At 29.4% G+C, this 26,588-nt stretch overlaps 1 protein-coding gene across 2 annotated transcripts; it reads right to left on the bottom strand.

Annotated features, from left to right (window-relative positions):
• Positions 1-2,518: 2,518 nt before the first annotated feature.
• LOC149882028 (pre-mRNA-splicing factor ATP-dependent RNA helicase DHX16-like) lies at positions 2,519-21,827 on the bottom strand. Of its 2 annotated transcripts, none has more exons than XM_090065995.1 (7): positions 21,570-21,692; positions 19,910-19,999; positions 19,400-19,808; positions 18,916-19,128; positions 18,461-18,704; positions 14,564-14,843; positions 2,519-4,420 (listed from the first exon to the last, which is right to left on the bottom strand). In XM_090065995.1, the coding sequence occupies exons 2-7, from the start codon at positions 19,960-19,962 to the stop codon at positions 2,830-2,832; spliced, it is 2,790 nt and encodes a 929-aa protein (XP_089922121.1). In that variant the 5' UTR covers positions 19,963-19,999; positions 21,570-21,692; the 3' UTR covers positions 2,519-2,829. The 2 variants fall into 2 exon arrangements, with proteins under 2 accessions (XP_089922121.1, XP_089922122.1); XM_090065996.1 differs by lacking the exons at positions 2,519-4,420; positions 14,564-14,843 and adding exons at positions 16,466-16,745; positions 16,940-18,214 and having other exon boundaries at positions 21,570-21,827.
• Positions 21,828-26,588: the final 4,761 nt, after the last annotated feature.

The following is a 26,588-nucleotide window of genomic DNA, read 5'->3' as shown; positions in this document are numbered from 1 at the left end:
AAAGAGATTTGGAAATGTAAATCAGCATGTAGACTATATGGTATATCAATTTCCGATATCATACCATTAAAGAATTTGTTAGAGCATACAGTGAAACATTTTGTACAATTACAAGAAGAAGCGATTTTTCAGCACATTGAATCCATTAATACAAACGAAATTATAGCTGAGATGGTCTTTCTTCCCAGTATCAAATTAATTTAGATAAATTTGAAAAATATTGTTTTGATCCGGCAAAACATTTTATGTCTAAATATCCTTGGTATCCGATGCCTGCAACTGTACATAAAGTTTTAATAAATGGTAGACAAATTCTAGAAAATACAGTACTACCAATAGTTTATTTTGGCTAAGAAGGGTCTGAAACCAGACATAAAGTTTTTAAAAACATGATAGTCAGTTTCATGCTCGTAAAACCAGCAGAGAAAAAAATCTAGAAGATATTTTTCATAGAGCCTTAGATACCTCAGATCCTATCATATCCAGTATTAACTTACATAGAAGAATTCAGAATCATCTTAAGTTACCTCTTCCTTCTGAGGTAATAAGTTTACTAACAGAAATGCCATTTAATACCTCGCAACATCAATATAGCGAAAGCGAAGAGGGAAGTGAAAGCGATGACGACTATGACGATGCAATTTCCGACGAGGACTTAATTTCCGTTAACTATTTAGATTTAATTACATTGGATAATAAAATTTAGTTAAAATTTAACTAATTTTTTGAATATGAATTCATCTAATTATATTTTTTACAATCGATATAAATAAAATATATGTATATATTAAATATATATATGTATATATGTATATATATATATATATATATATATATATATATATATATATATATATATATATATATATATATATATATATATATATACACATTAATCATATAAAATTTAGTTATGAAATATTTAGAACATATTGCCAATCTTTAGAAATAAAGATTATTAGTTATTTTGTCTTTAAATTGAAGTAATTTATGCCAAAAAATCGCGTCTCAGAAACCATAGTGCAACGGCCTTATTCTATGCCCCGGAATCTAGCGGTTTTTTACAATCCCGAGATTAAACTTTCTTAGGTTACAAAGAAAAGTGGCTTAAAGTTTCCTAAACTGTTTTGTCTTATAACTTTATTTAACTGAACTTTTTAAAATTTTTTTAGTTCAGATTTGAGTATTTTAAAATGAAAAGAGCCAATCAAAAAAACCCTTTTTCAAATTGAAAAGTCTTGAAATTTTTTTACTACGTTAACATGCTTCCGTGTTTTTACTTTACTTCAAAACAGAGTGGGTCAACACAAACTCCAATTGGTATGAGGGCTTTAGGCATTTCACCCCAACCACTAACAACTGTCTTGAGTCATGCAGTAGTAATTAAATATGAGCACACCTTTCATGAACGATTTCCTATCAGCAAGTTCAAAGTTGTTGCTTTGCAGATGATTGAAAACTGGTCTTTTGGTTACAAAAATAATCTGAAATTGTTTTCAAAAACAACAACAACCATTTTGGCTACCAAGACATCAGCATACCAATGGGTAAAATCCAAGAAAGAAATTCTTACAGAAAATAAAGAAGCGGAAAAATTTTATTACATACCAAGTGCGGAGCAAAATTTAATTAAAAAAGAAGACATTTTGACCTACAAGAATCATAAACATGCTGTTTTCAAATAATTTGTTAAGAAACAATTTGGAATTTGGGCGGTTCAGATGAAAAATGACAATTTGCAATATGCAAAATGTACTTGTCCTCATTTCTTCAAAAATTACTCCTGTAAGCATTCAGTAGGAATAGCAATACGTTTGAAACTGTACAATCCACCTCCTAAAGCCAAAAATATTCAAATGTACCAAAAAAGAAAGCCAGGTCGTCCAAAAAAAACTCGAAAAGCTTTGCTGATTCAGTGAATAATTCCTGATGGTTATCTGTAACCTTGATTTAAATCTATTGGATAAAGTATAAAATTTATGTGAAGTTTAGCTTAAAAGAAGTTAATGTGCTTTTAAATACCAATCTTCAAGTTAAATATAACTAAGTTTAATGTAAACATTCGTTTAATTAAAAAAAAAAGATTAAAGTTTCTTTATGGAATTATATACCAAAATCTATTTAACACTTGAAGTATTTTTCAAAAAAATTTTTCTACTGAAAAACAAAAATTTTCAATACCGGAAAATAACTTTACTGGTAAAAAAAAACTGATTTCTTACCGCAAACATTTTACTGGAAAAAAATGGTGTTTTTTTCACCGGAAAATTGTGAGTTTAAGACATAAGACTTTATTGACAGTCAAAAAGTGACCAATGTTACCCCATAGCAAGGGTATTATTGATCAAACATGATAGACAACAAATACCCAATAACACCCCAAAACCTGGGGTAACATTGGTCACTTTTCGGCGTTTAAAAATAAATATTTGTAATAAAAAAATTAAAAAAATTAATATAGAGGCCTATAGCCAAGACCTATAATGTTATTACCACAAAAGAAAACTGTAAAAAATTAATAAGATTCACATATATTTAAAAAAAACTGCCGAAACTGACAAAAAATACCCCGGTTGACGGTGTTATTTACAAGTTAAAAGTTTTCTTTGGTTAAAAAACAAAAACATGTGATGATAACAATTGCCCTCTAACATGACACTAATACATAAGGGAGACATCACTTTTTTGTACTAATACGCACATGAGACACCAACTCAAACAGACAAGAAAATAGTTTTCAATTTTTTTTATCATTTAAATAAAAACATTTTTTACTTTTGTTTTTTTCTAGGTACTATTTACAAAGGTAACCAGCAATTATAAATTTTATTAGAATGCCCTAGCTTCTATCCTAGAAACCCCTTTAGTCTTAGGCATCTTTTTAGCAGAGGAGTCTTCCAGTTCTTTAGATTTGTAATAGTGGGGGGCCACTTCAAGAAGCCACGAACTTTCAATTTCAATTATTGAACGCATAAATTCTTTACTTGTGAAAACTAGTTCATGATAGAGAACCCAACGAGGCTGCTCTTCAAATAAGCAGCTGTTGGGATGAATCATTACTGTTTGCTGGTGCTTTACAGTTCTATAATTACCACCTTGCCCAAACTTAGCAGTATGGTAAAAATAACCAGAGGTAATTGCTTTTCGAATGCCAACAGAGTCGTGTGCTGCTGATGTTAACTCGATCTCTATTCGCTCAACAAGCCCTTCAAGTTGCTCACGTACGTCACGAGCACGTCTCATTGAGCGAAACTGAATAAAATTTTCATAACACCATTGTGTACTGTGACCAGATTCAGCCCATTGATCATATACATTCATTAATGTCAAATGATCACCACCAGGGCGGAAAAAGTTTTTTCTTGCATTATCTGCATGCACAATTTTATCTTTGGGTCTGTAAAATATGCTGGCATTAACAGAGAGCATTGCAGATATTGTCAAAATTTGTTCAACGCACTTGTACTTTTCGGCAGCAATAATCATTTTGGCCATCATTGGATCAACTGGCAATTCAGCCATTTTGCGGCCCAATTTTGTCAACTCTCCCATATGATTTAATGCACCTAGAGCATACAGCTGTTCTAATGCAAGAATGAGCGTTTCTGCAGGAGGAGGATCCATAAAATCAAAATGAATCAAGTCGTTAATTCCCAAGCTTTTAAGCAAAAGGACCACATTTCCTAGATTGGTTCTTTGAATTTCAGGAATGGTGTTTTCCTCAAGTTCATTTTTATAAGCCCAAGCTGTGTATAAACGAAAACACTTACCTGCAGCAACACGACCTGCTCTACCTGCTCTTTGGTTAGCAGAGGCCTTTGAAATTGGAGTCACAACAAGTGATTCCATTCCTGTACGCGGATTATAACTTTTTTGCTTACAAAAACCTGGATCTATGACATAAATTATTCCATTAATAGTCAGTGATGTTTCTGCAATGTTTGTAGCAATAACAATTTTTCTTGCACCTGGTGGAGTAGGCTCAAATATTTTAGCTTGCATATCTGATGGCAAATTAGCATAGATTGGCAGAATGATCAATTCCTTTATCTTATTTCCTAACTTACGAGTTCTCTCTTGCAGCATCTCATTGCATGTTTCAATCTCTTCTTGACCACTCAAGAAAACTAACACATCACCATCTGGCTGAGTGAGATGTATTTGAAGCACAGTGACAACACAAGCATCAATATAGTCAGCTTCAGGAGCTTTGGTATAAAATATGTCTACAGGGAATCGACGCCCTGGAATACGAAATATAGGAGCATCATCAAAAAAAGAGGAAAATTTTTCAGCATCAAGTGTAGCACTGGATATGAGTAACTTTATATCATTTCGAAAACGAGCAATATCTTTGACGAGTCCAAATAGTATATCTGTATGCAACGTCCTCTCATGAGCTTCATCAATTATCATCACACTATAAACAAATTTTTTTTTGTTATTCAACAGTAATTTAAAAGATATTTATAGCAATTAAAACAAACAAACAAACAAAAAATTTCCTTTTCAAATCATCATCTTCAATCATCATCAAAATTACTAAAATTCCATAAAGCAAAATGAGTTAACAGTTTAAAACTCATACAGTTCAATATATTACATAAATGATATACATTTATACAGGGGTGCCCACAAGTTGGAGATAATTCAGAAAATTCAATCAATTTAAATCAAACCACACCTTAAACTCTTTAATGAAGCAAAGTTCCATAGGATAGTGAGATACTTTTGTAGTATTTTAGTGCAAAAAAATAGTTTTTAAAAACAACAACAACAAAAAAAAAAAACAAAAACCAAAACAAAAAACTAAAAAAAAAAAAAAAAAGACAATTCTATGTACAGCCAAGTTATCAAAAGGTAAACAAATTGGGGAAAAGCAGACAAGACTACATCTTTTTTTAATATTTAATAAAAAAGTTTCTAAGTAATATTTATTAAATTAGGACAAAAATTTCATTTCTATAGGATAATTATTAATATTTAATAATAATTGAATTCTATAAAATTTCTATAAAAAAAATTCTTGAAGTCTATAAAAATTCAAAATATTAAATTTCTATAGACTTCTAGAAATTTTGTCTATAGAATTGATCTAATATTAGATCATAGAGACTCTACAAAAGAACATGTTTCTTGAGAAAAAAATATCTATTGAGTTTTATATTCTAGATTTTTATATAAAAAATTGTTGTAACATAAAGTTACAATAATGTTTTATATAAATATTATAATATATATACATAAATAGGCTAATTTTATCTTTTTAAATAAATAATAGTTCAGCTGTATCAACCCAAAATTTAGGAACTTTTTCTTTTGATTTTTAGTAGTTCATTTCTTTACTTAAACTTGAGGGAAACATTCCCCAAGGCCACTACATATAAATTGTGTGTGTGTGTGTACATACATACATACATACATACATACATACATACATACATACATACATACATACATACATACATACATACATACATACATACATACATACATACAATAAATGGTATCATTACAAATACAAATAAATTGGTATCAATTTGTTTGGTGAAAAATGATTGTATGATGGAAGAATCTGCAAGTAACATTTAAAGATTTAAAAATATTAAAAAATATTAATTTTAAAAATAAATTTAAAGAAAAATATGTAGGAATTGTTTTCATCAATTGTTTGGTTTTTTAAAAGAATTTTTATTTTTTTTTGATAAAAGCAAAAATATGCTTTTAATAATTTACTTATATCAAATTATTCATACAGTATTGCCATTTTCAGCAAATATATAAATATATTCAGTTATCAATAAGCGTCCTCTAAAATATAAAATATAAATAAAAAAAAAATCAAAATGTTGAAGTTCGGTGTTTTAGGTGCAAGATATAGTTCAAAAATGTTAAAACTAAGTTAATGTAAAATATTAATAAACATGATGTATTTATTGAGAGTGAACTAAAGATTTAAAGTTGTTTAAAATAATCATTTAAATAAAAAAACTTTTATTCTCAAAATTAATAATAGTAAAAACAAAATAGTTTTAATTAGTAATAGTAAAAATATTTCTTATTTCTAACCATTTGTTATATTGCAGCACTTTATTTCTATTTTATTTCTTTTTTGGCTGGTGTAAACAGAAAATTCATTTAAATTTTCCCATTCGTCTGTAGGAAAATTTATATTATTAGCATTTTAATACTTTTGTTATTGCAACAGAAAGTCAAACTCAAAAAAAATTTTCTTATTTTTGACTGGTATAAATTATATGACTTCTTACTTTTAACTGTTATAAATTAAATGTAAGGAATTTAAAAAAGAGCAACTACAGAGGACGATAATAATTAAAAGATTATTATAAAAAGAACATTTTATAAATTTGTTAATATCACTTACAGTTACGGAAAAAAGTATCCCGACAAACTATTTTTAGGTATAGTTCTATATTAAATGAAGCAAACCTCATACAGTTATATATATTTTTGTAGCTTTCGACAAGCTCTATATAAGTGTACCATCAAACATTTACTACATTGGATAGATGTCTTTTTTGGTAAGAAAAACTAAAATGACTGTGGAAAAAAGTATCCGGACAGTTACTTTATTTTCAATAAAGTTCATGATGCAAGATCTTATAAGTATCCTAGTAGCTTAGGATAATATAAGTAAAAATGATAAAAACCATACTTTCTATTTCTGTAACATTTAGAATCCATTGACAACCGTTACCATGGTCAAAAGTAAAGAATTGACAGAAGTTGCTAGGAAAGAGATTAAAGTGCTCTCAAAAGAAGGCAAAACAGTTCGAGATATAGCACAACAGCTTGGTATGCCCAAATCAACTGTTCAAGATACTCTGGGGAGAATTAAAAAGCATGGAGTACTCAAACGTTTGCCAAGATCTGGACGAAAACGAAAAATTACTCCAAGGATTGATAGAAAAATCCTCACTTTAGTTGAGAATTCTGTGAGACCAAATGCAACAGATATTGCAAATCAACTCAGAGAATTCAAATTAATTAATATAAGTCCTCGAACTGTTAGAAACAGGCTGCATGAGTATGATTTACATGGTAGAGCACTTACCAAAAAACCGTTACTTAACAAACAACATTGCAAAGAGGTTTGCGTTTGCAAAAAAGTATCAAAACTGGACCGTTGATGATTTGAAGAAGGTATTATGTTCGAACGAAATCAAAATGTGCCTTAAAGGTTCAGATGGTAGAAGTTAAACATAGAGAAGACCAGGTGAATTATTGCAACAAAAACATGTTAAACAGACAATAAAGCATGGCAAGTATGTCATGGCCTGGGGATGCTTTTTTTGGAATGGTGTGGGGCACATTCATGTTTTAAAGGATACATTGACTTCCCCTAAGTATGTTAGAATACTTTCAAATCATATGCTACCATCTGCTCGAGAGTTATTCGATGGAGAATTCTTATTCCAGCAAGATGGTGATTCAAAACATACAGCAAAAAATACCAAAATCTGGCTCCAGGACAAAAATATCATGGTGTTAGATTGGCCAGCACAAAGTCCAGACTTGAATCCCATCGAAGACCTATGGAAAGTAGTCAAAGAAGATATTGGTAAGCTCATATTGACGAAAAAAGACGATAACGAGGAAGCACTCAGAAAATGCTGGAATTCTATAAATATAACGAGGTGTAAGAGCCTGGTACAAAGTATTAACTAATAAAGGAGGATGGACTAAATATTATAGAAAAAAATTACAACAAAGAAAAAAAAACTTTTTGTCCGGATACTTTTTCCACAGTCATTTTAGTTTTTCTTACCAAAAAAGACATCTACCTAGAGTAGTAAATGTTTGATGGTACACTTATATAGAGCTTGTCGAGAGCTACAAAAATATATATAACTGTATGAGGTTTCCTTCATTTAATATAGAATAATACCTAAAAATAGTTTGTCCGGATACTTTTTTCCGTAACTGTATTGTTTTTTAGTTTTTTTTTAAGTTTTTGAAACACGAAAAGACTTAAATTCAAGAAAAGACTTAAATTAAAATGAATTTTGAATAATCTATTTACAATTTTGTTGCTGATAAATCTATTGAGGTATTATTTTAATTTTTCTTTTTTGATAAAATGGAAAAGTTAAATAAAAATCTCTTTAAAAATAAAATCTCTTTAAAAATAAATACTTGTTATTTGTTAAATAATTTCATTTTGGTTGGTCGAACTGACTGGATTAAAGGTCCTGTTGTATATGGAGAAAATGTTGTTGTACACTGGCCATCAAGTCATTTCAATGCACTGTTGCAGAACCAGACATTAAAGTCTGGTTCTCCTACTTGGAAAAATTATGGGGGAAAGGTCTTAAAATTGGTTGATAAGCATAATTTAGGATATATATATACATTTATATGCAGGTGTAAGAACTCCATTACTTTAAGGAAGCAAGTGTTATAACATTTTATATTTCAATTAATTAAGATGATTTGGAGGAGTTGAACAATCAAGCAAACACCCTTGTAAAAGTTGTTCCACCATTATCAAATCAGATAACTTTAATGGTGTGGTTATGATGAACATTTTTAAAAACTGTTTTTTTATAAATGTTAAATAAGTATATGTAATATCAGTAACAGTTGGAAAAATATCAATCTACCAAATAATTGTGGTCATGACACTTGTTCTTTAACTGAAAAGAAGTCATGGAAAGCTTCTGAATGGCAGAATTTTCTGTTTTTTGGTTGTTCTTTAGTAAAAAATAGAATACCTGCACAATATTTTTCACATTAGATAAAATTTGTTACTGCTATAATGCTTCTTGTATCTGTTTCAATTCATCAAGGAATGGTGGATGATGCAAACACTTTGTTGAATGAATTTTTATCAGTTGTAGAATCGTTATATGGAAAAAATCATTCTCTCTTAAATATACATCTACTTTGTCACTTAGCTTTAAATAATTTGTTTTATTGCAGCACTTTATTTCTTTTTTATTTTTTTTTTGGATGGTATAAACAGAAATTTCATTAAAGTTTTCCCATTTGTCTGTGGGAAAGTTTATATTATCAGTATTTTAATATTTTTGTTATTGCAACAGAAAGTCAATGTGTCTGACTTCCTTGCTTTTGACTTGTATAAATTAAATGACTTCCTTATTTTTGACTTGTATAAATTAAATGTAAGAGACTTAAAAAAAACCAACTTCAGAGGACAATAATAATTAGAGGATTATTATAAAAAGAAGATTATTTCATTTTATAAAATTGTTAATATCATTTATTACTTTTTAGTTTTTTTTACTTTTTGAAATAGCAAAGAAAAGACTTAAAGAAGGGCAGGGTCGCAATAAAAAGACTTCTAAGAGTTTTGATAGAAACTTAATTATACAAGTCAAGAAAAATCGCTTCATTTCTGCTCGAAAACTGGCTGAGCAAGCTGAAGAGAATTATGGAATCAAACTATCCCATCAGACAATCAGAAATTGTATCCGAGACCAGGGATTTCAAGGACAAATTGTGCGTAATAAACCATATTTGAGTAAGAAACACATGAAAAGAAAATTGGAGTTTGCTAAGAAGTTCAAAAACATGCCGTTAAGTTTTTGGAAAAAGATCCTGTGGAGCGACGAATCGAAATTCAACTTAAAGTCATCTGATGGAGCCCAAAAAGTTTGGAGAAAAGCCGGAGAAGCCTACCAATTAAGCTGCGTGAGAGGAACTGTCGAGTATGGCGGCGGTAACGTGATGGTATGGGGTTCAATGGATTGGAAGGGTGTCGGAAAACTCCAATTTATTGATACTTTAATGGATCAGGTGCAATACAGAAACATATTAAAGCAAAATTTGAAGTCATCTGCTCGAAAACTTCAACTAGGATCTGATTTTACATTTCAGCAAGATAACGATCCCAAGCATAGTGCCACTAAAACCAAGGAGTGGCTTGCTGAAAATACTGTTGAGGTCTTGGAATGGCACGCACAATCACCGGACCTTAATCCAATTGAACATTTGTGGGAAATTTTAGACCGAAAAATTGGAGATCGGTCATTTTCCAAAAAAGATAACCTCAAAGTGGCAAATTGAAGAAGCCTGGGAAAAGATTCAACCAGAAGAAACAAAACTTTAGTTGAATCAATGCCTAGACGTCTAGAAGCTGTAATCCAAGCAAAGGGAGGCCCAACAAAGTATTAAAATAATTGTTTTGTTATATAATAATTTGTTATGAAACAAATAATGTGTTTGGTCGAATATTTTTTTGACAATAAAAAAAAAACCTAAGCTCCTTTATTTTCAGACTGAAAACCTTGTGATTCATATTTTACATTAAAATAAATAAAATCTATTTAAAAACATGTTCTTTTATTTTCATTAATCTTGAGTTTACCAAAAAAGTCTAAATTTAGGAAAATACAGCACTTTTTTTAGGAAAAATATTTTTAAAAATGTTTGGTCGGATAATTTTTTGAGACACTGTATGTATGTATGTATGTATGTATGTATGTATGTATGTATGTATGTATGTATGTATGTATGTATGTATGTATGTATGTATGTATGTATGTATGTATGTATGTATGTATGTATGTATGTATGTATGTATGTATGTATGTATGTATGTATGTATGTATGTATGTATGTATGTATGTATATATATATATATATATATATATATATATATATATATATATATATATATATATATATATATATATATATATATATATATATATATATATAGGGGGTTCCACACTTCTATAGTTTGGAGGGGCCTCCATACTATCATTTTAACTTTAATGAAATTAATATAGCTGTATTGTATTTAAGGAGACTTTAAAGGGAAGGAATGCAATCAAAATAGCAAGTAAAGCTTTGAAATGCATTTAAAAATAATTTATGCATTGTTAAAAAATTTTAAATGATTATTTAATTAGGAATCGCTCAACCTCTCACTGCAATGAAAACAACAATGAAAGAGCATTCTGAATATGAAAAAAGTGAATGATGTTTTGTTTCCTATTTGCCTATATTGTTTCTTAAATGCATTGCATTTAAAAATATTAATTTTAGTTATTTTAACATATTTGTTTTAATGACTATTTTAGAGATTATTTGTGAGTTAGATTCACTAGAAAGATCAACCCAGGACTTATCCAATGCAGTTTTCCAGTTAAACAAGCTCCATGATCTATCTTCCTTAACATATCATATGCCAAAATTGACAAAAAGTCTTACTTCTAATTCAAATCAATATTCAGATTTATTAAATGATTTGGTTGAATTAGAAAATGCATGTGACTTCAACGTAACTTAAAGTTTTCGTTCATCTTTTCAGAAGTGGAAGGCAATTCATATGGGTCTAGTAGAGTAACCTATCACACTCTCAACTCTTCTGATATGTCTAATCAACTTAATGATTCATTTAGCATAACAAATAGTAATGCCTTTAATGACAGTCTTGTTTCTAAATCAAGCCTTACTGAATTGCCTGTTTGTTTATCCAATTGGGAAAGAACCTAATTACCCATATGGATCTAGTAGAGTAAGATATTTTCATGTTGCAAAATTTTTCTTTTTTTATCTATATATTTAATTATATGAATTATATTCATAGTACTTTTACTTTGTAATTTAGAAACAATTAGTGCCAGGTCACAAAATATAGGTTGACCATGTAAAATTCAGCAAATGTGACAAATTGCATGGTACAAATAGATTTATAAGAATGTACATATTGTATTTCTGTCTTTTTTGATTATTTAATATACAGTCACTTGTTTTAAAAGTTTATAAATGCACTTGTTCTTATTTTTTCTCCCAATAGCAAATATTCCTCATATGTAATATACAAATGGTTTGTAGAATATCATAAAAAGTCTATAATATATGTAATATAATATAATATAGACTATAATCGATGGAATATATTCCATAGATTCTATAGACCATCTAAAACAATAATAGAAAATATTTTCTATTCACTTTTGAAAAATACGATCTATAGAAACTTTTATCGACTTTCTGTAGTTAAATTTCTACAGTCCATGTTTTAAAAGCATAAAGAAAATAGTATTGATCTTTTTTATAGAAACTTCTATAAACTTTCAATTAGGGATTGCAATCCCAGAGGTTTTTTTCAATCCCGGGATCCCGATATTAATACTGGGATTGAAAAGCAGATACAACATCTATATAGTATTAAATGGAATAAAAACATTACATTTAACTAAAATAACATTGAAATGAAGAAGGCACTGTAACTATTTCTTCATCAACTTCAACGGGGCTTTGACCGTTATGTAGGTATTGCAGAAGTCCATCCATATCAGTTCGGCATTCATGCATGCGAGTCATTAAAGCTCTACGCATTTCTTTGCTTGTATTATTGTCAGCATCTTTTAATTTTGTAAACATGAAATTAATAGCAATGTCGGCTGTTAGAATCTCGACAACATATTGCTTCAACCATTGCTTTAATGGGAACTAAAGTTGTAATAATCTCTGATAATATTGTCACTTCATCATGTAACAGAGCTATAGAATTGTCTTGCACTGAGTAAATATCAATTCATGATTTTTGTATACAACTTTTTACTTTGTAAAATTGTTTAAGCATTAACAGAAGGCTGCTACACCGTGTCTTGCAGTCCATTATTAAAGACAGTTATTTTCCAAATTAAGCCTTAACATGTTTTTGTAAGATGTCGTTCTTGGCAGGTGATCGTCTAAATTTTAGTATTAGTTTGCATACTTTTTTAATGACTGGCCCATAATGAACTTCGTTTAGTTCAATTTTAGGTCTTCTCTTTTCATGATTGTAGTCCAACAAATCTTTCTCAGTGTCCTCATTCTTGGATGAATCACTGTCAGAAAATTCATTGTTAAAATCTGGCTGATTTGCATCAAATTCATATAGGTCTATGTGTATGAAGTCCTTTTGTTGAGCCACCACCAATTTTTAAAATTCTCTTATAGTTTGGTAATTTACACATTGCTGTTTGGCTTTTTTCATCCCGTAGAAAGTATTTCCAAACAGCTGAGTTACTTTTAATTGTAAAACCCACATACGACATGGTGATGTAATTTTTAATTATAAGATTCTACCTTATAAGAAACGCGCTTTTCTTTAGTTTGAAAAAACTGACAATAGTAAATAAGCTATTAAAATTTGTTAACTAAGGTATTAAAAAATCTAACTAATTTAACGCAAATATCTTTAAAATGTTTATGTAAATAACTTTTTAGAAACAACGTAAACTTGTATTATATAACAAATTATTATAAAATAAATATAAACCGTATGTAATGATACAAAGTCTGAGTATTGCAAGCAAGCATATTATATTATTATTTTTCATTGCTTACAAATCTATTATTTAAATCAGATCGTATTCAATTTTTAAGTAGTGTATATGTTAACCAACATGACATAGTGCAAAGATTTTCACTTTTGTTTTTCTCTAAATCAATCCTTTTCGATATCGTATTTTATTGCACAACCAAAAATACAATACTTTTTACAAATTTATGCTAAAAATTATTTTATTGATACGCAAAATTGTTGGTATTTTTATATACTTTTTCATTACGCTTTGTTTTGTTCGATCTTATAGGGAATCCTGGAATTGATGTTAGACAATCCCGGGATTTTGGGATCATAAAAAAGGACGTGATCCTGAAATTGCAATCGCTACTTTCAATTGCATATTTTAAAGACTTTTAATAGTTGAATTTCTATAGGCAATATGTTTCAAAAGCCTATAGAAAATAGGATTGATTTTTTTAATAGAAAATTTATAAAAATTTTGTCCTGGGTGGAGTTAGTATTACACTCTAATAGTAGTTATATTTTTAAAAAAATGTTGTGGAATTAAATTTTTCATTTTTAGGCCTAAACATTTTTTTTTCATAATTTTACTCTAAACAAAAAAATTAAAAACAAAAATATTGCAATTTACACACAATCAAAATCCTAACTTGTCAAAGAAGCCAGAACAGTCAGAAAAACAATTTAAGGCTGATTTGTAAAGATTCAGGACTGACTTATGTGAAAGATAAGAGGCAACTACTTAAGATCAAGCAAAGTGTAGGGTGCTTCTCCCACTTTCAAAAATGATCATTACACCCCAATAGCCTACTATAATGAGAAAATATTTATTATTCAGCCATCACTGAATAGCTACAATGACAGAGTCATTTGTAAATTTAAAGAAGCCTATTAAAAAAAAAATCTCAAGAGTCTTCAAATATCATGGGTTTTTCCTTTTAACAGAAGGAGTAGAAATTAAAAATAACATCTGCATTTTGGTTCCAAAAGGTTTCAGCAACAGCTCACAAAGTCAAGAAAGCTATTCAGTTTTCACAAGTAGATTTCTTCACATATAGACACTTGCCTATTTTCTAGACATTAACCACCTAGACTATTCCATTTGATTTATCATGGAGTCTATGAAATCAGCTAAGACTTAGAGAAAATATGGTATAAACCTGACCTGAACACCAAAATGTTTATTGTATCTTAACTACCTTTAAAAAAATATTTTTTTAAATTTGTCTTGAACTTATAAGCACTCCTGTTTAACACAGTATAACTACCAACCTGTAGCTAGCCAAGTCAGGTTCCCCAAGAAACTCTCTTAACAACATTCCATCTGTCATATATTTAACAACAGTTTTTTCTGAACAGCAATCTTCAAAGCGAATGCTATAGCCAACTTCATTTCCTAGCTTAACTCCCATTTCATCAGCAACACGTGCTGCTACACTCATAGCAGCCACACGCCTTGGTTGAGTGCACCCTATTTTTTTTCCTCCTTTAGTGTAACCAGCTTCGAGGAGGTATTGAGGGACTTGAGTTGTTTTTCCAGAACCAGTTTCTCCTGAAAATGATATATAAAAATAACTTACTAAACAGAGTACAAACCAATTGTTCTGAGAGATCTCAAAGTTTTATTGTATTTTATTGGCAATCAGTTTTAACAATTCTAACAATTATAGTGCAAGTTTCCTTGACACAAAAAAGAATCACATTTACAAAGAAAAATGTAACATATACATATATGTACATTTTGTACATATATGTATATGTAATATATATATAATATATAGTAATATATATATATATTATTACATATACATATAATAGTATATGTAATAATATATATATATATATATATATATATATATATATATATATATATATATATATATATATATATATATATATATATATATATATATATATATATATATATAGAGCATCCCAGCCGCCCCAACTTTTTGCAAAATCACTGTTCAAAACTTTGCAACTGTGTTTCATCATATATACACCGGAAATATATGTGTTTTTATGATTTTCAAAAAATTAAGCCAGCACAATCAAATTGAAGATTACGTTATATTATTGAATTTTCATCATTTTAGACTAAAATACAAATTAAAGGATGAAAAACGCAATATTTTCCATTGAATGATGTAATATCATGTACAATGTTCATTGTTTATTATAAAAATCGAAACCTCATTTATCTATTTAATCATCAACCATCATCCAGTGCTAGGAACTGTGACTTCTCTTGAGAACAAGATGATAGTTTCTGCTGATCTGGAACTTTTTTTCGCGAACTTTCAACTACTTGGAGTACATCTTGAAACCTTTCTTTGTCCATTGTTACACCCAAGAAATCATGACATAGCTTTACTCCTCTTTCAGCAACTTCGTTGATTACTTGAAGACTTTGAACAATTGTCTTCAGTTCAAGAAAGTCATCCAGTTTTGTCCATTCATTGGCTGGTGTTTGAAGAAACTCATAGGGAGTATTCACAATATGGAAAAACCTCATTGATCCAGGGCCAATCAATTCACTCAGTGACTTAATCTTCTCTGAAATTGGTTTAAGGTTACGTTTTCAGAAGGATGCTCCAACACTATCTGTAGTACTTCCAGCACTTTCAAATTGGAGGAGCCGGAGCCTCATACTCACTTTGTCTTTGTCAAATACCATTTGTGAGAAAAGAGCTAAGGAACAAGCTCTTCATTCATATACCAACTATGTCTGCTAAGAGCTTTTATTCCCTTGCCAGCAATTATAGAATCATGGTCTGCAAACTGTTTCAGTTTCTTGACTAAAATCAAATCATTGACTGGGGCATCAGCTGCAAGTGGGAAATTATTCCACCATTGCACGTAAACACTTACAGCAAACACACAAAAACATTCTAATTTCTTGATTTGATTTTTGGTTGCAACTTCTGAATTGTGAAACTGCTCAATTATCTTTCCAGACAATAATACTATTTTCATAGTGTACAGAAGTTTTGCCATCCATCTTGCTTTGTGCAAAGCTCCAGGGTGCTTCATGCTAAACTTCTGAGGTTCGGATCCTTTTGTAACTAATAACAGGCTGAGTTCAATAAGTTCTTATTAAGCTTTCTTGTTCCTTTTCAGTTTCTCTAGGAAGTTCAGGATAGTAAAAGTTTGCTTTATTAACTGGTGGAAGTGGTAAGTAGTGGCTCTTGAATCTGCAACAATTTACAATCATTACCACTAATTAAAGCAAGTCTATTTAATCAATTAAAAAAATTTTTTTTTACAATGATGTTGTTAAAGCATTAGGCTTACCTTTTAAAAAGTTGAATGTTTGCACCAGAGGAAGCCTCTATATTTAATGAATCCCAACAGTCGCCAAGCATGATTTCTCCTACATGCCTACGGCATGAAAACCACAACAAGGGGTGGTCTAGTTCTTTCTGCAGGCAGACACATGCTGCAGTATGCTGTCCTGTGATGTAAAGAGTGAATTAATTAATTCTTTAATAAAACTATACCTAATATTCTTACAATTAGTCCATTACTAAAACCTCCACAGTACTTGTAATCCTAGAGTTTGTGCAAAAATGATTTGTTGATTTGAAATTTAATAAGTTATTAACATTTCACAAAATTTAATAAATAATTGCTATGATAAAGCCTAACTTGTATTTAAGGATGTTGTGTCGAAGACCATGCCTATGATGTTTTTGTCGCATTTCCAATCTACAAGCAGATTTTTTGTTGCAACAGAAACAACGTTACCATGTTTCAGATCAGCTTTTGTTGTTGAACTTGGAAGGGCTGGCACACCAAGAAATTTAGTTCCATTTACTCCCGATACTAAAACAGGTAGACGATTATCGGTGTCTTTGTAGTCCAGGGAAGCCATAAGTTTTCTGTCCCAATGTACCACCATTTTTGGAGATGGATTCCATTTATCTTTTATTTGTTGGCTGATATGGGGCATTACTGATGTTCGATATTGATGGGCTGAGCTGGAACTTAGATTTATTTTTGAAACATCTCCTCCGCAGACAGATATCATCAAATGTACGAATGAATTCATCTTGGTATTACTAATGTTATTCCTCACACTCCAGGCAATAACATTTGAATTCTTGAGAATATCATGTGGGACAAAAATGTGTTCACCAGATTTAATTTGCCTTTTGTGTCGCCGTTCAATTTCAGAGCAGGCCGAGCTGGGTCCAGCAGTCCCCCCAAACGATTCATCACAAGAACTACTTGTTAACTCAAACTCATCAGTTTCTTTGAACATTATCGAATGGTCTCTTTTGGGAAAAGCTTTATCATAGGTTCTTTTCTGCCTTTTCTCAACAACTTTTGAATGGGCTTTGTCAATTCTTGAATAAGATGTTTTCCTATCAGTTATCATGCTTTGCATGAAAGCAATGTCTGCATTAATGGATTCTTTTTCCTTTGTTGTTTTATGTCGTTTTTGAACTTTCATATCTTGGAGAACAGATTTCTTATAAAATTTCATGGTAGCATCTAATGTTGACATAAATATCTTGATTCCTGGGTTATTCAAATGTCTTTGATTTTTATTGCATTTCATTAACTTCATAAATTCATTATATTCTTCTTTAATTACTTTGCCAATGTTGTTTCTTCCACTTATTGGAGGGATATTTGACTTCAAATAATGCTTCAGGACATTATCAATTGTAAGAGATAATGCATCATTAAAGTTTAAACTCTTAAGGTTTGTAAGCAGGCAAAGAATTACTTGCTTCTTTGTTGGTAGTTTATGTATATTTTTCACAGTATCAAACTTTGTCGTTTGTGCTAACTCATATGTGATCAGATTGCAGAAAAAAATTAATAGCCGTTTTTTTTTAGGCCCAAACGCCTTACCAAAAACTTGAACAGCTATCCATGACCAAACTTTGAGTTTTGTGGGGCAGCTGGGACGCCCTAATATATATACATATATGTATATATATACATATATACATAAATACATATATATATGAATAATGGCAGACTTATTTATGGGGATGTTACTATCCTCAAATATAAATGTCTAACATAGAGTATGAAAATGTAAAAATGAGTATAAATGAATTTTAAAGAATATATGGAATTGTACAAAATGTGATACACACAATAGGTTTAAAATGTTTTCCAACAACAACCAAAAAAAACAGATTATTAACTAACCTTCTATAATAAGAACTTGATGTGCATCTATGGCTTTTAAAAGGGACTCTCGGAACTTAAAAATTGGCAAACTTCTTCGACACTCTATAATACTCTCTTTCTTTTTTTGTTCTACACTGACAATGAGGTCTTCTTCACTTTGTTTGGTACCTTCTTCACTTTGTTTGGTACCTGGTATGCGATCAGCCATTATAAAAGCTATCTGGTCTTCATCCACAAGCAAATCATATTGTTTTTGCCTCTCCTAAACATAACAAAAAAAACGCCATTCAAAGTTGTTACCTTAATATTATACCTTATGCAATAAAAGTTGATTCTGTTTAATTAAAAGTAAAAAATAAAAAGATAAAAGCACACTATGCAATGATTTTGAAAACTATAATTTAGTATTTATAATTATTTCAAAAAAATGAAATGATCAATAATTTTACATCTCTATTGGAGCTGCAACAAACCTGGTATTTTTTTTGAGCATCATTGGAGCCAAATTTTATGACAGCATGATCAATTTTTGAGTCTTCCCAACGACGCTGCTCACTAACAAAGGTTTGAGCCTGTTGTTCTTCAACAAACGTGTCTGTGTAACCATCTTTATCACTAGGTATTACATACCTTTGCAACTTTACTTCAGCTGAAACGTTCTCATAATCTTTGGCAAGATTATAGATCTGGTAAGTAAAAAGTATAATTGAATGATATAATGGCATTAAATCTTAGATTAGCATAATCTAAAACATAAATATGATTTAAAAAACCCTATTTAAAATTTAAATTGTACGAATCATAGAAATATGTGTTTGTATAAGGTTAAAAAAAAAACTAAAAAAGTACCAACATTTCTTTAGAAAGCGCAAACTGTATTAATATCAATATCAATATCAATATATATATATATATAAATTGTATTTACATATTATATATGGTAATGTATAAAAAAACCTTTTTCTTATAATGTCTTTCCAACTTTTCTCTTTCAGTTAGGTCTGTTTCCTCAAACATTTTTTCATCATCTTCTATATCTTCTCTAAGTGCCTCAACCTTTTCGAGCTTTCGTTTTTTTACATAGGCTTTTCTAGCTTGATCTCTAAGCTCTGGGATAATCTTTCTTCTATCTTCCTCTTCAAGCTGCAATCGCTTCTTTGCCTCCTCAAATGCTTTTTTGTCAGATTTTTCAACAAGTTTCCTGGTTTGATCTTTATCTTTTTTTCTTAGTCTTTCAGCAAACTGGTCTCTTTCTTCAATATCTCTGGCTCTAATAACTTCCTCATTGTCACTTGAATCTGAATCCTTCTTTTTATCAGATTTAATAGACTCATTCTCAGAAGAGCTTGATTCAGAAAAGCGCTTTCTGAAAAAAATTACACACAGTACAACTTTGATAAAACACACAAGAAGTATTTTATTAAGTACAATAGAAAATATTTAAGTACAATAAGAACTTTAACATACCTTACATTCTTTTTCTTGTTCTTTGAAATAGAGTTTTTTCTTAATAATAACATTTTCTTCTTTTCTTTCTGGCATTTAGTATTCTTATTTCTAAAGTAAAATTATTTTCAGACTCTTAAATTAAAAATTCTAAAAAAATTTATGAAACATTCATTCAAAACAGTCTTGAAAAAATTAAAGATTTGATTTTTCCTATTGAGATTACGTTGAAACTGATCGTAGTCGTGATGATATTTTATCTCGCGGAGCTAGTATTGAAAATTTAATTAATAATCAGTTATAGTTCAATGGACCCAAATCTCTGTAAACTACAGAGATTTGGCCTTCATTTGACCAATATAATTTAATTGACCCTCCAGAGGAAACAAAAATATTACTAACAACTAATGACTTATTCATAGATTTAAAATTTATTAACATAACATATTTTAATTCTTATTCTCGCTTAATACAAATAACAGTTGGATTTTGTTAGCTTACTGTGCTAGTACACATTTTGTAAATTTAGATTTAATTCCTGATCGTTTGGCTTTGGCGTGTGTTCAAGGGCTGCTAAGATTTATCAGCAAATTTGGTGCACCCTAGAGCATTGTAAGCAATCATGGATCATGTTTTACAGCTGACACTAGTCAAACCTAGTACGTTTATTGATTACTTCAAAAATTTCAATTGCATGTTATTAAAGACTAATAAACAGACTCAACTAAGAAGAGAACAAATTATTTGGTGTACATCCTGATGAGAAAATCAACTTTTAGGGGATTGGGTCAAACTTGTCCCCCTCCCCTGAAAAAAAGTCATCTACAATATTTTTTATAAAAGTTTTTGTACTTTCATAAAACAGAATAAAACTCATTAATAGATATCAAATTTCTTCAAAAAATATTTTGGTGTTTAGGATATATTAATATGTAAAGTGAAGACCACAAAATGAGGGAGCTTAACATGCAACTTTATATGATTTACAGATTATATTAAATATATATATATATATATATATATATATATATATATATATATATATATATATATATATATATATATATATATATGTATGTATGTATAGGTACATATAACATAATACACAAAATATAATGTACAAAACATAATATGATAAAACTGGAGTATATTTTAATGATGAAAATATACATAAATTTACAACTCTTATCTTTATAAATCTTAACAAGATTTTTATGAATTATTGTCATATATGATTATCAAGATTTATATGAATTAATGTCATCTAAATTCTTTTGCTTGAGTATTCTATTACTGCTCTTCTCAGAAGCTCTCCATGATTCGAGCTGGACTCAGAAGTTGAGAATCTACTCAGAACTTTTAACATGTTATGATGAACAGATTAGGAACATTTCTCAGGAAATACTCCTAATGGCATCCTAGTTTTGTTTAAGAAAATGACAAGGTGATGTTCAATAATATGACCATTTATATTATTGAACATATTGCACCCAATGAAAGATTTTGATTGAAATTAATCTTCACACAACTCTCAGTTTCCTAAATTAAAATAAAAAAACTAAAAAAGAAATAGTTTTGTAGGCCTGCTACATGAAAAATTTTTAAATGAGGATTGTCTTTGATAATTTAATTGATTTTGGTAATTTTTTTGAAAATTTATGAATGAAAATAAAAATTATACCTTCAACTTCTTAACATACTTTGTAATAGCATCTATATAACCACTTCTCTGAAGTAACAATACATAAAGACTTTCCTTTCTTGGCAGAGTATAGATAAACCTTGCAGCTTAAACATAAACCTGTAGGGCTAGAAAGTATTCATACATTTGAACCAGATTTAACAAAGGAGTTCCAGATTCCAGCAGGGTACATTTCAAACTTTTGAGAGGAGAAATGATCTCTATGTTTATAAGGCATGCCTTGTAATTAGTTATGCTAGTGTGAGTTAAAATTTTTTATTTCCTAAATTTATTAAAATAAGCAACAAAATATTTTATGAAGATATTAGATACCTTATGAAAGAAGAAAAATTTTTATAAAAAATATTGCAGATGACGTGTTTTTAGGGGAAGGGGACAAATTAACCGCAATCCCTTATAAGTTGATTTTCTCATCAAGATGTACACTAAATAATTCTCTCTCTTCTTAATTGAGCCTGTTTATTAGTGTTGTGACCAAAACTAAAAATTGTAATTAAACTAAAAAAACCGTTACTAAAATTAGCCGACTAACTTTTTGTCTAACTAAATTTAGTCGACTAATTTTTTTGTCTAACTAAAAATTTTCGACTAACTTTTTAGTCTAACTAAAATTAGTCGACTAAAACAAGGTTTAGTGCCAAAAAAAAACTGATTAACCTATACCCTGAAATTATATGAACATAATATGAATTATGACAAACAAATCAATTTAAAGACATTCATCAAAATTTTTTTTTTTTTCGTGATATAATTTATGACAATTAGGTAATAAAATTGTTTTGTTTGTACCTAGACTTGTCCCAGGTTTTTTTTTTGTTGAATTAAATAAAAATTGGTTTGTTAGCAGAACAACTCCGTCAAAAACAGCTGATATTTTATACCGAAAACATAATTAGTTATAGGGGTGGGAGTTAAGGTAAGTTTTAGTCTAACTAAAATTAGTCGACTAACTTTTTAGTCAAAATATAATCATCAACCTAAAAGAGATGGACGTGCAACCTATTGTTTTACATCAGAGAGGCCGCGGAAATCAGCGAGCCATGCGAATTTCAGACAAACTAAATTTTAGTAACTATTTCACGCGTTGACAAATTACTAAACAATTTATACTAAGGAAAAGGAAATTAATTGTCGGCACAAACAGATTTTCATCATTTTTCCAAGATAAACACATTTGTAAATTTGGGAACTTTTTTCGTGTAAATAAAGTTCTATTAATTATAAAATAGACCTGTAAGGTTAATTTTAAAATGATTAAAAAAGTATAGCGAAATATAAAAAACTTCAATAAAATTTTCTGTCAAGGTCTGGTTTCATTCAACTCCTTAGTCCTTCATTCATCAGGGTTAATTTTGTGTATTTTTTGATTATTTTTTCCGATATGTCGCCATTTTTTGCCTCGACTACTCTATAAGCTCCATAATATATATTCCACTATGCATTATTTTTTAGTAGGTGTATTTTCTAATGGGACTTTTTATAATGCATTTGATAAAGCAAAACCTTTTAAAAAGTTATTCAAATTATAATTATCTTACAAAATGCGGCCAGATATTTCATATTTCATTTATTCTTTCATTTGTCATAAAAAGCACAAAATAACCCATTTGTTTTTGTCAAATAAAAATTAGTTTATATATAGCTGCTAAATCATGTTATGTTAATACTTAGTTATTCTTGCGGTTTTCCATAAATTGGCTTTGCTAAATTCTTTAAAACTGTGACAAAAATATTTTTTTCTTTATTATATTTACATTCATTTTATGTATAAGTTATTTATCCTTAACTGTATATATTTCTGTTGTTAATCATAAAAATAGAAAATTCTATAATATTCATAAACTTGTCTACAGCAATATAATATATGGAGAAGTTCCCTTGAGATGAAACCAATATGCTCTAGGTAGCTACAAAACTAGTTGATATTTTGTATTATCTGTTATACATGTACTAAAGTAGTTAAGTAAATGATCTCAATTTTTATATCCTCATCAGCGTTATTTCTTAAAATATTAAGAATGTCTAGCTATATAAAATTATGTCGTGAATAAAGTCTTCAAGATGTAATTAGCGTGTGTGAAGGTGTTAATGTTTGTAGGTGCTAATGTGTGTAGGTGTTAATGTTTATAGGTGCTAATGTGTGTAGGTGTTAATGTATATAATTGTTAATGCATTAAATGTGTGAAAATGACGCGATTGTAAAAATGTATTAAAAGAGAGTGCTTTTTGTAAAATGATTCGCAGATGTAAAAAATATTATCATGTTCAAAAAGAAAAAGTGACTATTTAGTGTCGCAGGGAAAGTCTACAAAATTCCCCACACTAATTGGTGACGACTACTGCCAGGACGAACGAAACCTACTAGTTAGCGAAGAATGGACCGAGAGCGAACCCAGACAGCAAGGATATAATGGTCCCGCACTAGTCCTGTGTAGGCTGCTGCGCTAAACCAGCTGCGGCTGTCAACGTTGGCGAAGCTCCGTTTTGCTCTAAGGATTTCTCATGGACCAGCCCTGGCTAGCCAGTGATGGTAAAACAGTGGCTTGCCACTACAGGAAGAGAACGTACAGAAAAATGGCTAACCATTACAACAGTTATTGAAATTCTGTATTAAAATTTCTGTTCGTGACAATAGTCACTAACAGAAATAACAATGTAGAAATTTAATGCATTTAATTATTCTAATAGTTAAAATTATACTTTACTTTTAGCATCAGTTTAAAATTATCTTTTTGTAAAATAAATTTCAAACTTTTAATTCATAATGTATTAACTACATTTCATCGCTTACATTAAGACATAGTTGACCATGCAAGGGTATTATTATTATATAATATAATATTCAATGAGTAATACAGTATTGTGAAAAAGTTACGAACCACTAAATAAAAAAAAAATGTTTTTTTCATATAAATTTAGTTAATTTTTTTATCTAAAGATAATAAAATAGTCTTTTTTTTCAAACATTAAATAGAACATGAGAAAAAAGAAAAAAATTTTTTTTTTGAAAATTAGAAATAAAAATAGAACCTATAAAAGTAGGGATCAAATATTATGTATGAATTTTCTTTAATATTTTTTTTTGTGAAAAAGTTAAGAACCACAAAAAATTTTTGGTGATAAATGTCTTATTTAATTTATTTTTTACCTTTTTTGTTTAAATATTCTATTAATGGTCTGAGTCATTACCAAAAAACCAATAAAAGTATTTGAAAAAAGTTATATTTTTTTAAATACTTTTAAAAAATTTAATTTTAAACAACAAAAAAATTTTTTCTTTTGAAAAAAATGAGTAGAAAAGCTATTACCTATGAAGATCGTGTAAAAGTGGTGCATTTTCACCAGGAAGGTTAATCCGCTCGTGAAATTGGAAAAATAATAAAGCGATCACATAGTTCGGTGTTAACAACCATCAAAAGATTCAAAGATCATCGTTCTGGAAGACCGCATTTGACGACACCCAATGATGATCGCCTTTTAATCAGGTTGGCAAAGAAAAATCGAACCATGCCGTCGCATGAATTAAGAAGGGAATGGAAGCTTTCAAATGGGCGTCAAGCATCGGCATCACTTGTGCGTTTGAAACTATTAGCTAACAATATGTTATGGAAAAAAGCTGTTCTAAAACTGCGGCTTACCAAACAACATATAAAAAAGCGAAAAGAATTTTGCCCAAAGCGTCAAAAAATGGTCTAAACAAAAATGGAGGACGATAATGTACATTGATAAGATGAATATCGAGGTTGATAACCGAAAAAACCGAATTATGATTCGCAGGAGTCTTCAGAAAAATATAATCTCGATTGTATAGTTCAAAGAACAAAACAAGGTAGCGGGTTGGTTGGAATATGGTTCTGCATGACATATTATGATCTCGGTAGGTTTAAATTATTTGATGGTCGACTCGACTCTATTTGGTAAGTCGATATTTTAAATAACAACTTGTTACCGTGAATTGATGCACTTGAGCAAAGCTAACAATGCACCATGTCACAGGGCTAAAATTGTCTCTGAATGGTTCGAAAGCAAAAATATTGAGCGTCTAGCTTGGCCACCAAATAGCCCAGATCTAAATTGCATTGAAAATCTTTGAAATTGGCTTGATACAGAGATTGCCAAGAAAGCACCAAGGAGCCTTGAAGAGTTGCGCAATATTTTACCAGCAATACTTGGAAATGTTTCCAAACATTTTAAAAAATTTAATAGACTTAATGCCAAATCGTATAACTCATTTATAAAATGCTTAAAAATTCATGGTAGAATTACGCGGTATTAGATAAAAATTACCGTTTTTTATTCTGTGGTTCTTAACTTTTTCACAATTTTTTTTTTTATTAAAAATTACCTATAAAACCTTAAATACATTTTTTTTATTTGTATAAAAGTTTTTATCATTATTCTTACTTTTTATTTTGTTTGCCTATTTTCTAAAACTTATTATTATTATTATTATTTTTTTTACCAGAAAAATATATTTAGTTAAATAAAAATTTAAAAATAAAAATAAATTATGATTTGTTTTTTTGGTGGTTCTTAAATTTTTCACAATACTGTATAAGTATATTTACAATCTAAAATATTACAATAACAAATTTTAATTTGAATCTTCTGAATCGGAAGTTGATGTTAAACTAGAAAAAAATTTATTTTTCACTGTCGAAAACCAAGATACTTTTCTCGGTCTCAGTAGCTTTTTGAGCCAGTAGCCTTGTGGCTCTCGCCTTCCTTCCACCATTTCTATCGATTGCTCTCGCCAAAAAATGTACTATCACCTTTTGAATATCACTTTCTGTGGCTTGTGCAGTCGGGGGATTTCGCTTCAATGCGCCTGTAAAATTAAAAGACATAAGATAACATACATTTAAAATAAAACGATTTCATATTCTCAACTCGTATATTTATTCGGAGAATCATCCATTAACTAAAATTATTAAGTTAAATAATTTAAAGTTGATTTTTATTAAATCAAACCTATTTTAAAATAAAAACATTTAGGCA

Source organism: Hydra viridissima, unplaced genomic scaffold (assembly GCF_058129835.1).
Source record: "Hydra viridissima isolate aposymbiotic clone 2 unplaced genomic scaffold, HvirCarnegie_v1 scaffold_11, whole genome shotgun sequence".
Classification (NCBI taxonomy): Eukaryota; Metazoa; Cnidaria; class Hydrozoa; order Anthoathecata; family Hydridae; genus Hydra; species Hydra viridissima.
Note: the sequence above shows the minus strand (reverse complement) of the source record. Positions and strands in the feature narration are given on the sequence as shown.